General features: G+C 47.5%; 1 protein-coding gene across 3 annotated transcripts in view; it reads left to right on the top strand.

The window, feature by feature from the left end:
- The window catches only part of LOC147604085 (Protein kinase superfamily protein), a 140646-nt gene that overhangs the window by 103586 nt on the left and 24757 nt on the right, over window positions 1–12303 (top strand). For all 3 annotated transcript variants that reach the window (XM_086795436.1, XM_086795435.1, XM_086795437.1), the window contains 3 exons: window positions 28–260; window positions 504–665; window positions 2498–2650. In XM_086795436.1, the coding sequence (XP_086651562.1) occupies window positions 28–260; window positions 504–665; window positions 2498–2650 (548 nt within the window). The remainder of the gene's footprint in view (window positions 1–27; window positions 261–503; window positions 666–2497; window positions 2651–12303) is intronic.

Here is a 12303-nt window from a genome sequence, read left to right as displayed (position 1 = left end):
ACTACCTATACCTGGCCTCTTCCTCAGAATACGAGGACTTTATCAAGTCTGATCACAGATCATGTAGTAGTAGGCAAAGGAGGAGAGCAAAGACAAGGTCAAAAAATGGAGACACTTCAGATTTAGTCAAGGTGCCAAAAATATACTGGAATTTCTCAAGCAAAGGAGTGCTTACTATGGAGTGGATAGATGGAATCAAGTTGACTGATTTAGAGACACTGCACAAGTTGAATTTTGATATTCAACACCTTGTTGATCAAGTAAGGTTTTCATCTTGCTCATTTATCTGTCTTTTGAGAGTGTATTTTCTTACACCGTTTCTATCGAGGGACTTCACACATATCTTTTCTTTTTTCGGATGGAGGGGGTTGGATGGGGAAGGAGATCCCCCATTCGTGAGGGACAAATGGGTGAGATCTGCCCTTTTTCATTGGATGGGAAGCGTGTGTGTAAATCCCCTCATTTTAAGTTTGGTTCTGAGTCCTGAAATTATACTTTCACAGGGAGTTTTTTCTTCATTGAGACAACTTCTGGAGGAAGGTTTTTTCCATGCGGACCCTCATCCAGGGAACCTTGTGGTTACAAAAGAAGGCATGCTTGCTTATTTCGATTTTGGTATGATGGGTGACTTCCCCAGAGAATACCGCATTGGTCTGATTCGAACGGTGAGATTTTTGTTTTTTAACAGCTGCTGTGTTAATGGCCACCTGATTATGGCTCTTCTTTGCTGATAGAAGTGTTCTAATACCACTTATCATTTTTGCTAATCCTATCCAACTTGTGGTACAAGCCCTGCTTTCTTTCAAGGGGACTCTTTAGGCATTGAATGTTCTGCATTAACAATTGCGTTTTTTCACCTCTGACTTTTGTTGGAGTTAACGCTGTGTACTCATTATTATTAGCTTTTAGAGGACAGTCATGTTGTCATCACCCAAGAAACTGGAAAATAGCAAACACTACTGCTGTTTTTTGTAGTACAATAATGGCTGCAATCTCCCTGCTGCTTGTTCTGGGAGTTGGAGCATAAGTGGTGAAGAACTATTGGCGAGGGAAGAGGAGAGAGCACGGTCCTCCTTTGTCGATGATTCATACATCTACTTGAGTGCACACAGATTCGTTGCGAATTGGGAATATATTCTGCACCTCTTATGTGTGCAGTCTGCACCACTTATGTGTGCAGTCGTACAAATTTAGTAGCTCCAAGAGGAGCAGAACCACACTTTGCTGAGCTGGGTGGGGATGGCGTTCCCTATTGGAGTATGTGTTCAATGTTTCTTGGGAGTTTCTGGAGACTATAATGTGTACTTTCCGGATGGGACCCTTTACCCCCCAGTTTTGTGGGATCTTGGGGCATTCCCTACTGTTGAGCAGCTTGCTTTGAGCTCTGACATGAGACGAGTTACTCGTGAAATTTGTCAGACATATGTAGTCATACGAGTCCAGTAGCTTGAAGGGAAGAAGAACCACACTTTGCAGAGCCGGGTGGGGATTGTTTTCTCACTGGAGGACATGTTCATGTCACAAGAATTTCAAGAGATTAGATTGTGTTGTTTGCAATGTCACTTGAGAAGCGGCGATTCCATTGAGCAATCTACGATATAGCATTGTATATTGCTATGGGACTTGTCAGAGGAAAGTGGATGCCAAAGTCTCAAAGGCGGACTCAATCTGGGTGTAACTATGGCCAATGACTTGGATGTTGATGATGCATCCCTCTTTGTCAAGAGCAAATTGAAGGTTATCTTGGAGGTGTCTGTAGGCTTGTCTGCTGCCTGAAATCCTGCTAAACAGGGTGATATGAAGCTACTGAGGTGGAGGTCTGCCATTAAAAGGGAGGAATCAATTGTTGCCTAGGTTGGGGAGGTTGGAGTGGCTCTGATAGAAAGGGAGGCAAAGGTGGTGGAAGGGAAAAGGCAAGAAAAAGGGAGATTGGAAGGAGAGAGTAGAGGCGTTAGGGTGGTGCTTCGGATGGTAGTGGGCAGGCAAGATTCATCAGGACGGGGCTGGGGTATTGGTGTGAGAAGTCAGGTAACATGCAGGAATTGGGGAGACATGGGCGAGGTGAGGATGCACCTGTGGGGAAGAGGTGAGAGACGGGCAGGGAATAGGAATGCGAAACGGGGCAGGGAAAAAGGAGGCGCTGGTGGAGGGAGAAGGTTTTGATGGCTCCTGTTCACTCTTTAATCGTTTCTCATAGCTGGTCTATTGTCTGTCATGAAAATTGCAGATGTTTCTTTTTTTCTGTGATGCTGATTTTATTCTACTGATAAATTTGTATATTGAGGAACATTCTGCTCCTTGCCACTTCCCTTCGTCCTCTTTTCCCCTTGTCCTCCTTTCTCCTGTGTGTTTTCCTTTTTCCTCTGAGTGTCGGTTGTGTCGCCAAAATAATCTCATATTTGAACAAGCTGATTGTGTTATTTGTAGTACTTTGTCATAAGGTAGAGGTTGGGTAATAGAAGAGATTTCCTCACTATTTTTACTGGCGGTGATGCAGCTTGTTCACTTCGTAAACAGGGACTCTCTGGGTCTTGCAGATGACTTTTCATGCCTTGGTTTTGTTCCAAAAGGAGCCAACCTTGAGGACATTGCACATGCATTACGTGCATCTTTCGGTGATGAGTCCTCAAAAGAACAATTGGATTTTCAGGTAAGGCATGCTGTCACTAAGTTTTCTATAAAAGAGCTGGTATTATGCAAATCTCATTTTCTGTATGCTGCATACTGAATCTCATGGTTAGTTTATATAGACACGTAGTGAAGTATGCATTTATTTCTATAGTTTACTGTGGGTGCTATGGCCTTTTGAGATATAGGTAAGTGTTGTTTGAAAGGACTTGAAGTTGAGCCCTTAATACCTCAATTAATGTAGGCATATGCTCACTTATGGTAGTGCTATGTGTGAACAGGGCTTAACCAAGGGCACTTTTTCCCATCTGGTTTTTCCCCTTGGATATCAAGTGGGAAAGGACACTCTACATATAATATTTTGTACTTCTATATTATATGGATGTGACACACATGCAAGGGTTGACTTGCATTTTGTGGCTACCACACTTTTGGCTCTCTCTCTCTCTCATTTCTGTGTGAGCTTCTCCATCCTGCACCTAACCCTAATCTGCAGGTTTGTGTGTGTGTGTGTGTGAGTCCATCACCAACAATTGGTATCAGAGTTGGGGGCTTCCTGTGGAGTTCTGTCCCTAAAATCTGCAGCAAACTGTGAGTTTCCGTCGCTTGCACAGTTCTGTCCGTCGCCTGCGAAATTCCATCGACGGAGCTAGTCCGTACGTCGCTGTGGATTTTCCGTCGCCTGCTTGCTTCCGGCCGCCCATGGCCGGCGGCACTAGTGGGGAGAGTGCTGCCGCCCGTTCCGCCCAGCCTCTTTAGCGGCGCTACTGCGCTGCCGCCGCTTTTTGCCTCCTGGTCCCGGCGGAGCTAGTGAGGGGACCTCCGCCGCTTCCTCGCCCAGTGGCTGTGCCCTCTGCAGCCGACTGTGCACGCAGAGATCTTCGACCGTCGGCTGTGACAACCCCGCACACGCTACGGCTATGCCTCCATGTCCCCGTCTCCCACATCGAGCTCCGTCGGGGCGTTCCGCTCCCAGTAGCGTGCAGCTCAGCCAGGAGTTCAATTCCGTTCAGCATGCAGCCTACGCGCCGCCACGTGCAGTTCCCCATCCGGCCTCGATTACATCCCGTCGCCAGCTTGCACCTGCACGCCTGACACAATCGTGCCTGCAACTCCTCTGCCTGCACATCCGTAGTCCCTCGCCACGTGCAGGTACTTTTATTTTAGAAAATAAAAAATTAAACAAAGAAAAAAAAACTTTGCAAGCATTTTTTTTTTCCCGAGAAAAGATCCTTTCATTTGTTGAAAAAAAACGCCCACTGGGCTACGAAAAAAAACGCCCTTGCTCATAAGAATCTCTCTCTCTCTCTCTGTGTGGACAGGCTACCTCCATTTCAGTACTCCCTGGATGCACCCTCCCTCTCTCTCACACGGGCAGAGATTACCAGACTTATCAGGCAAGACTTGACTCAGCTGGACACTAGGAGGACATGGATACAGCCGACACACGAGCTTGGTAAGAAGATCATCTTCTCCAGCTCACGGAGGATGGGTTTGTGATTAGACCCAGCTACATGGATACTCATCTTTCTCATGGGGTACGGTGTGCTATTGGTCAGATGCACACATCCTCACACCAGCTAGAGATTGAGACTGGTAGATTCAGAGTACCAGCTGTGGCCAGGATTTGTCAGCTGTGCTAGATGGAGCCAGAGACGAGAGTTACATTACATATGTCACTGTCCAGTATATTATGAGATACGAGGCCGTTTTCACTGCCTGTTCAGAGAGGGGTTCGGACCACTTTCTAGAGTCATGAGATACCAGGATCAGAGATGCCTCGGATTATACCTGCTCGAGCTGCGTAGACATAGAGAGGGTCTCTTGAGAGGGAGGGGATCAGAGAGGGAGAGACACCTACATAGGCAGATTACAGACTTCTTTCGACCAGAGATTGAGCAGTCAGGCTAGCAGGCATTGCAGCTAGCCCCAGAGTATAGCCGCACCAGAGGTACAGTGATTGATCGAGCTATAGAGCTGGGGCGGTCCAGGCACCCCAAGATGAGAGGCCTATCTCGACACCGGCGGAGACTACAACAGAGGATCAGGACCACACTAGCACGGCATGGGAGACGTCCAGTCAGAGTACTCACCATGGAGGACATTGAGGATATCCGCCATTGACTGATGAGAGACATCTTTGGATAGTGATGTATATGATGCTTACTTTTGTTGCTGGAGTTTTCCTCCCAGATGTTATCCATTAGGAGCTCCTAGTACCTTACTTTTCCTCATAGTTGTTTCAGTTTTAGTTAGTTGTTTAGTTATTTTTAGCTATTCTTACACAGACATTGTATCAGATCCACCAATTGTTGTAACCTTTTTGGTCTCATAGGTCATTTTGGCCTTCTAAAGACGTTAATATATCATTTCATTTCATTTCATCTCTCTCTCTCTCTCTCTCTCTCTCTCTCTCTCTCTCTCTCTCTCTCTCATCGCTTCACTGTTTGCCGCCATCTCTCTCGCCTGGGCTTACTTCGCTGTTCGCCGCCCTCTCGCCCGCCCCACATTCTGTTCGCTTCTTTGTCTTCGCCCCCTTTCGCCACCCGCCATTGCACAATCTCTCTCTTCGCCGCTGTTTCGCTTTGCTGTCCCCTGTTCGCTTCGCGCCTTTGTGCGTAGCCGCTCTCTCTCTTCGCTACAGCCGCCCAGTTCGCTTCCGTGTTGCTGCCAGGCTGGCGCTATGCTGGCCTGCCTGCCTGTCTGGTAGGCCGTGTGCCCCCCCTTTTCCCACCCACCCTTGCTCAGGCCCCTAAGGCAGCAACATAACTCTCTCTCTCTCTCTCTCCCTGTCTGTGGGGAAGGCTGCAGAGTAATTTCGAGGAATGGCCCCGAGTCTCGAAGAGAAACTCGAGGCCCTCGAGACGGCAATGAAGGCACTAATCAAGGAGAACAAGAAGACATCCGATTCCAACCTCAATGAGGTGGAGAACAAACTACACCGGCACAGCATGGCCCTCGAAGCACGGGTCACGGACCTTGAACAAGAGAACACAGCACTCAAGGAGGAGGTGAGTGCATTGAAAGTGGAACTGATAGCCATCAAGAACACCGAGAAGGAAGAAGGGGAGATCAATGACAACACTGACGGCCATCAAAGAAGAGATCTCCAAGGAGATCACAAAGGACATGGAGGGAAAACTCGAAGCCAAGCAGTCAGGATGGGTTCAGGTGGTGAAGAAGAACTTCCGTAAAGAAGTGAGGGAGGAGACTCAAAGGGAAGAACATCAAATGATTCACACCACCATTGAGGAGGAGAAAATGAGGCATGCCCGCCGCCTCAACATTCGAGTCACAGGTATAGCCGAGACACCCAACTCCACTCCCGAGAAAGATGGATAGCTTCTATGCATGAAGCTAGGCTACAGGGAAGAGGATCCTCTCCCCTTCACCAAAGCATGGAGAGCCGGGAAAGACTCAACACGCAAGCGAGCCCTCATCCTACAGTTTGCAGGAGAGAGAGAGAGGGTCACCTTCATGAGGAAGAGGGTCATACTACGAGGCTTAGAGGGAGCTCCTATTTTCTTGGATGATGACCTCACGAGGATGCAGCTAGAGCATAGGAGAGCTTGTATGCCGCGAGTCTTACACGCGAGGAGAGAAGGCAAGAAGGCCTTCTATCGAGATGGTCGGCCCATGGATTAGCGGTTTGGGGCCTATGGGACACAGACCAGGCCACTGACAGAGGTACACATGGCAGTATGGAACTGTAATGGTTCATTATGGGTGCATCCTGGACGACTCGAGCATGTTATGGTGAGGAGAGACATCATACTTCTGACAGAGACACATCAGAGCCCAGAGAGAGGGCTACCTTGAGTAGAGGGATTCTAGTGGGAGTCAGCATACAGGAGGACCACACGCCAGGGCACCTGGAGAGGGTCGAGGGGAGTAGCAGTTCTATTCAGACGGGAGCTACATGGGAGACTGAGAGTGGTAGCACAGGATCCAGAGGCCAGATACATGTGGATCAGCTTACAGCTCTCACAGGATAGGGTTATATACATAGCCCTATGTTACTTTCCTCCATCAGGATCCTCCTATGTCATTACTGAGGACATGCCATAGGAGGAGGAGACAGGAGCCTCGCCATACACTTGTTTGTCAGAGGAGATTATGCATTATTCTACACTAGGGGAAGTATTTCTTACGGGTGACTTCAATGCCCACACACAGAGCAGACAGTGTGAGGTGTATGACTATGATGACATGGAGATCCTCCACCCTCTGGATCCAGAGGAGATATGGGCTAGTTGGGCATCAGAGGACACTGGACCAGATAGAGGACATTATGGGGACCACTTACTAGAGTTGGGAGCCAGGCATCGTCTCGTTATTTATAACGGGATGCTACAGTGGCCGGGATCAGGAGGGCTGACATGCTTCCCACTTGGGGGTCATACACGGACCGGAGGCACGGTGGTAGACTACATTATGGGGTCTTTGGAGGCATCACAGCTTGTCCCACCTCGTCCTATTGGGGCAGATCATACATACTTGGCATTTTCACTAGCCGGATCACCAGTATCACTAGCCCCCCACATACCCACGCCACACACTACCATCTACTTCACACATGACATGGTAGACATATACACTGGCATGGTAGAGGATGGGCTCCTACTCATGGATCCCCTGGCACCTATGGATACCATTACAGCCCAGCTGGCATCACTCCTACACACGGATGCATTACAGAGCTTCCCACATCGTGTCCACTCAGGAGAGCTTGCGAGATCTGGGACTATGCCCCAGAACAGATGGTATGATGATGAGTGCATAGCCCTATACTCATGAGCCTTGGGAGCCATCACAGAGCAGGAGTCGAGGAGAGAGATGAGGAGACTTACTCACCGCAAAAGGCGGGCCTTCGCAGAGATACAGGAGCTAGAGATCTTTCATTTCTTCATGAGTAGAGATAGCCCTATCTCATGGTGGCACCTCAGAGAGCCCCGGGCACCGACACCCATTGCAGACCCACAGACATGGCACACATATGCAGAGGGCCTATGCCACGCCCCACAGCAGCCACCTATACCTCAGCCACAGGAGCCTAGACCTACCACAGCTAGCTTCTTTACCCACTCGATTGTAAAGGAAGCTATCTGCCGCCTATAGCATGGACGAGCCGCCGACCATATGGGCCTACAGGGAGAGCATCTCATATATGCAGTAGATTCTTTGGCTGCTTTTCTTGCACACCTTTTAACAGGGAGAGCATCTCATATATGCAGTAGATTCTTTGGCTGCTTTTCTTGCACACCTTTTAACAGGGCACTAGCAGAGGGTTTGTCTGCGGAGTGGACGATGCACACCATTGTGCCGATCCACAAAACAGGGGATATGCTCGATCCGAGCAACTACTACAGGACGAATATGGTTGGCCACGTGTTGGCCAAACTCTATGGTGGAGTGTTGGAGCAAGAGCTTAGCTTATATGCTGAGCGAGCAGGTTTACGCTCATCAGGGCAGACAGGCTTCAGGAGAGCTTTCTCTACCACTGACCATGTATTCACTTCGAGATGTATGATTGATCAGGCCAGAGTGAGGAAGAGAAAGCTCTATTGCTGCTTTGTGGATTTCCACAAGGCATTTGACACAGTACCACAAGAGAGGCTCTTTCAGCGCCTGCAGTCTCTTGGCATACTAGCAGATATGGGGCATCTATGCATTATATGAGCATGTTTTTGGGCGAGTCAGATGCCCAAGAGGTATGTCCGAGACTATTGCTAGCACCATTGGTGTGAAGCAAGGATGCCCACTTTTCCCCACGCTATTTGGGTTATACATTGATGAGGTGGCTGACTCCATTACACGCGGAGGCGGAGATGGAGTTGATCTAGCAGGTACCTCAGTACATATTATGCTTTATGCTGATGATATTGTATTAGTGTCTGAGTCTCTAGGAGGTCTACAGCAGCATCTACATGCACTCCATGATTTCTGCACACAGAGGGATCTTACTGTGAACCTTGGGAAAACCAAGGTTATGGTCTTTCATACATCGAGACAGGGTAGGAGTCACTGACATTCACTCTCGCAGGACGCCAGGTGGAGGTGGTGACATCATACATGTACCTAGGGGATACCTTCTCTGCAGCAGCCACTCGCTTCACCATGGGTTCAGCAGCCAGAGCTAGATTGACACGGGGATATGCAGCATTGGCTATGCTAGAGAGACAGTGCCACCAGGCGCATTTTCAGGAGCCGCGGACGAAGGGGTGGCTATTTGACACATTAGTCACACCGGCACTGATGTATGGAGCAGCGGTATGGGCGCCAAGCCTTGCTACCCATTGGTGGACACAGATAGAGAGACCACAGGCCCTCATGATGGCACACATGATACGCAACAAACCGTCAGTACCTCATGACATTATCCGAGCAGAGTTTGCTGCGCCTCCTGTGATGGTAGAGGCCATATTCCAGACTATATGCCTGCTAGACAGATTCAGTGAGATGCCGCAGGACAGATTGTCATACAGAGCTTTTGAGACATCTAGACAGCTGGCTGAGGCAGGAGACAGAGGATCATGGTATGCACAGGTCACACATTGGTTCTCACAGCATGGCCTAGACATGGATCATCTACCACCGTTCCAGTATGACACGGATGCACCACATATCCGTCTCTCTCATAGTGAGAGGAAGAGAGTATCGAGACAGAATCTATGGTAGCTCTATACACGAGCGAGATGGAGATCGCCTACACAGCCTCTTCCACCGAAGATGCTATACTACAGAGATCACTTCATGAGTATCACTGATGATGGATATATAGAGGCCTAGATACTTGGAGGGCTTTTTACCACACGGCTCCGGAGTTGCTATTGGTCAGCTTAGAGTTTCATCACATCGATTGGAGATCGAGACTGGCAGAGCAGCACGGATCCCCCGAGAGGAGAGGGTATGCAGATTGTGCAGAGAGGAGGTGGAGAGTGAGGAGCATTATGTATGCAGATGCAGAGCATATACAGCCATCAGAGAGAGATATTCCATTTTATTCAGAGAGCCACATTCCCTACACCAGATCTTTGAGGCAATAGACTAGCGCATACTGGGGAGATTCATTCTAGACATACAGCGTCACAAAGAGACATCAGTACAGGCTCAGACAGCTCCAAAGGTTGGACGACAGACACAGATTACTACATTTTTTCAGAGATCCATCCCACTCCCAATCCCTACACAGCGGGGAATTACTCTCCAGAGAGCAGAGACACTCAGAGCCCGCAGGAGACAGAGGACACTTGGCTTTCGAACACCACGCCTATACCAGAGAGAGATGACAGAGATCAGAGCTCAGTTTCACAGAGAGGGTGCAGAGCGACTGGCTCGCTTCAGAGCAGACCCTGGCATGTTCTTCAGGGAGCTGTGGACACCCCCTTCATTGATGTATACCATTTTATACCCCTAGTATGGTACAGGATGGAGCTAGCTAGGTTGCATATCATGATTGTATACTCCATGCATATAGCTTTGCATTCTCCTAGTAGTAGAGCTCCATCCTCTCCCCCACTCATTGTACTTATTGCACACCGAGATTCAGCTTTTTAGTTCAGTACTTTTTCATTTTGTTGGGATAACAGAGGATACCCCACACAGGTACACTGATTTGTCTCATAGGCCGAGTTCGGTCTTTTGGAAGACGTTAATAAAATCTTTCTTTCTTTCTTTCTCTCATTTGGACTGAACTGAAAGGATTCCCGCTCTCTCGCACATGAGGACTGAAGTGGAAGAATTCTCTCCCTTTCTTCTGTCGGCCAGAACCAGGGTACCATTTACTCTCCTCCTTTCCAGACTGATTGAGCGACCAGGCCCAATTGTTGCCCATATTGTTCCTTTCAGGGCTGCACCATACAAGAGGGGAGGAAGGGAAACAGCTGGTGATAACATCCTCTTTTTCCACAAAGCAGGTTGCTACTTAGAGTTGCAGAAAGGCTGCGTACAATGTGCACATATCTCTCAATGCAGGGCTACATTCGAAGTATTACAGCAGGGTATTACCTTCATTTACTCCTACATGCACAGCAGGGCTGCATACAGAGAAGAAGGAAGGTTTGTCATTACAACTTGTCTCACACACACACAAGTGGGTGGTGAACCATTCACAAATTAAGTGTGGAATTTGCTGAAGACTTTCCATGAGAATCCTCACTTGGTACAAGTGCCTAGAAGGAGTATCAAATGGAAGGTATGTGTACTGAAAGTGTTATTGCAGCAAATGTTTCAATTTGGAATTGAAGACTAGGTGACCAAGGCTATCTAGGTACATCCGGCCTAGTGTGAGACTAGGAGGGTTTGTGAGGTCCACATAGCTGATGATGTGCGATTGGGCTTCTCTTGCGAGATCCATACTACCCTGGTGTAAAGCTACAAACACTCCTTGCCTTGTGCTTGGGCGTAGGACTTGTTTTATTTTTGTTTTCTTCTTGGTACTTGGAAGTCTGGTGCAAGAGCACCCTCTACATGTATCTATGAATACTCCTATGGTAACTTTTGCAGCTTCAATTTTGTGTGTAGGTACAAAATGCCATGTCAGCACTGTACAACCAACAATGTACAAAATGCCACGTCAGCATTGTACAACCACCTCCAAACAGGTTCAGATTTTTAGAGGTGATGTACAGAGCAAGGCAAACCCACATGTGAAGAAAAAACTGAATTAGGGTTTGGTCGTATAGCTGTATGAGCAGGTCGTACAGTTCTGAAATTAGGCTTTGTTGATTTTGATTGACAGGCAGAGTCAAGGTGCGCTGTTATGTACCCTGTCTGAAAGGTTTCGGCAGATTCCAAGCCAAAGCACTAAAATGAGCAGAAACCTTGAAATAACAGAAACCCTAAAAACAACAAGAACCCTTTGTTCTGATACCAAATGTTGGCACACAGGAACCTAGTTATAGGGTTTGTCGGGCGATGGAAGCTTTCACTCTCTCTCACACATACACACAGAGGAAGCAAATCGATTGAGAGAGAGGGAGGGAGAAGTACTTGCATGTATATTCACACAATAATGGTAAGTGACAAGTATAGGTGATAATAATAAAACGTAGTCTAGGTGTCCTTTCACACCAAATGTCTAGGGATGGAAAATCCATAGGACAGAAGTGCCCCTGGAGTTAATACATGTTCACATGCACCACTACATATAAGCATATGCCTTCACTAGATGATGATGGACATGATGTAACACATGCAGCATAGCAACATGGAGCCAACACATACCACACTTTGAGATGTGTTGGCAGGCTGACAACTGAGTTGAGCGGAGTTGTCTAATTTCTCTTGTATCAAACTCACTGTTCCTCTTGTAGTTCGATGACAAGAATGTTTTCAAGCAATTGCAGTAGTGAGGTTATATGAAATACAGGTAGAATGGATGTTTGTTTTCCCAAATATTGTGATATTTGTCATAAACATATGATGATTAAGGTTGTTGGCATTATTCAAAAAGAATTCATCTTACAAGACAAGCAACGTTTTGTATAGAGCCTAAAAATCAAGTTTTCTTGGTAACCTGGAAGCTAAAGAAGAGTTTAATTGGATAGAAATGTCTAAGAGGCAATGTTATCTGTTTAATATGTTGTGCTGTTGGATATCAAATTTGATTAAGTGCCATTGTTCTTGAAAAGACTTTCTTGGTGTGAATTGCCACGGGCTGTGTGTGCGAGTGAT

Source organism: Cibotium barometz, chromosome 62 (genome assembly GCF_041138505.1).
Source record: "Cibotium barometz isolate CiBa-2024 chromosome 62, ASM4113850v1, whole genome shotgun sequence".
Taxonomy (NCBI): Eukaryota; Viridiplantae; Streptophyta; class Polypodiopsida; order Cyatheales; family Cibotiaceae; genus Cibotium; species Cibotium barometz.
Note: the sequence above shows the minus strand (reverse complement) of the source record. Positions and strands in the feature narration are given on the sequence as shown.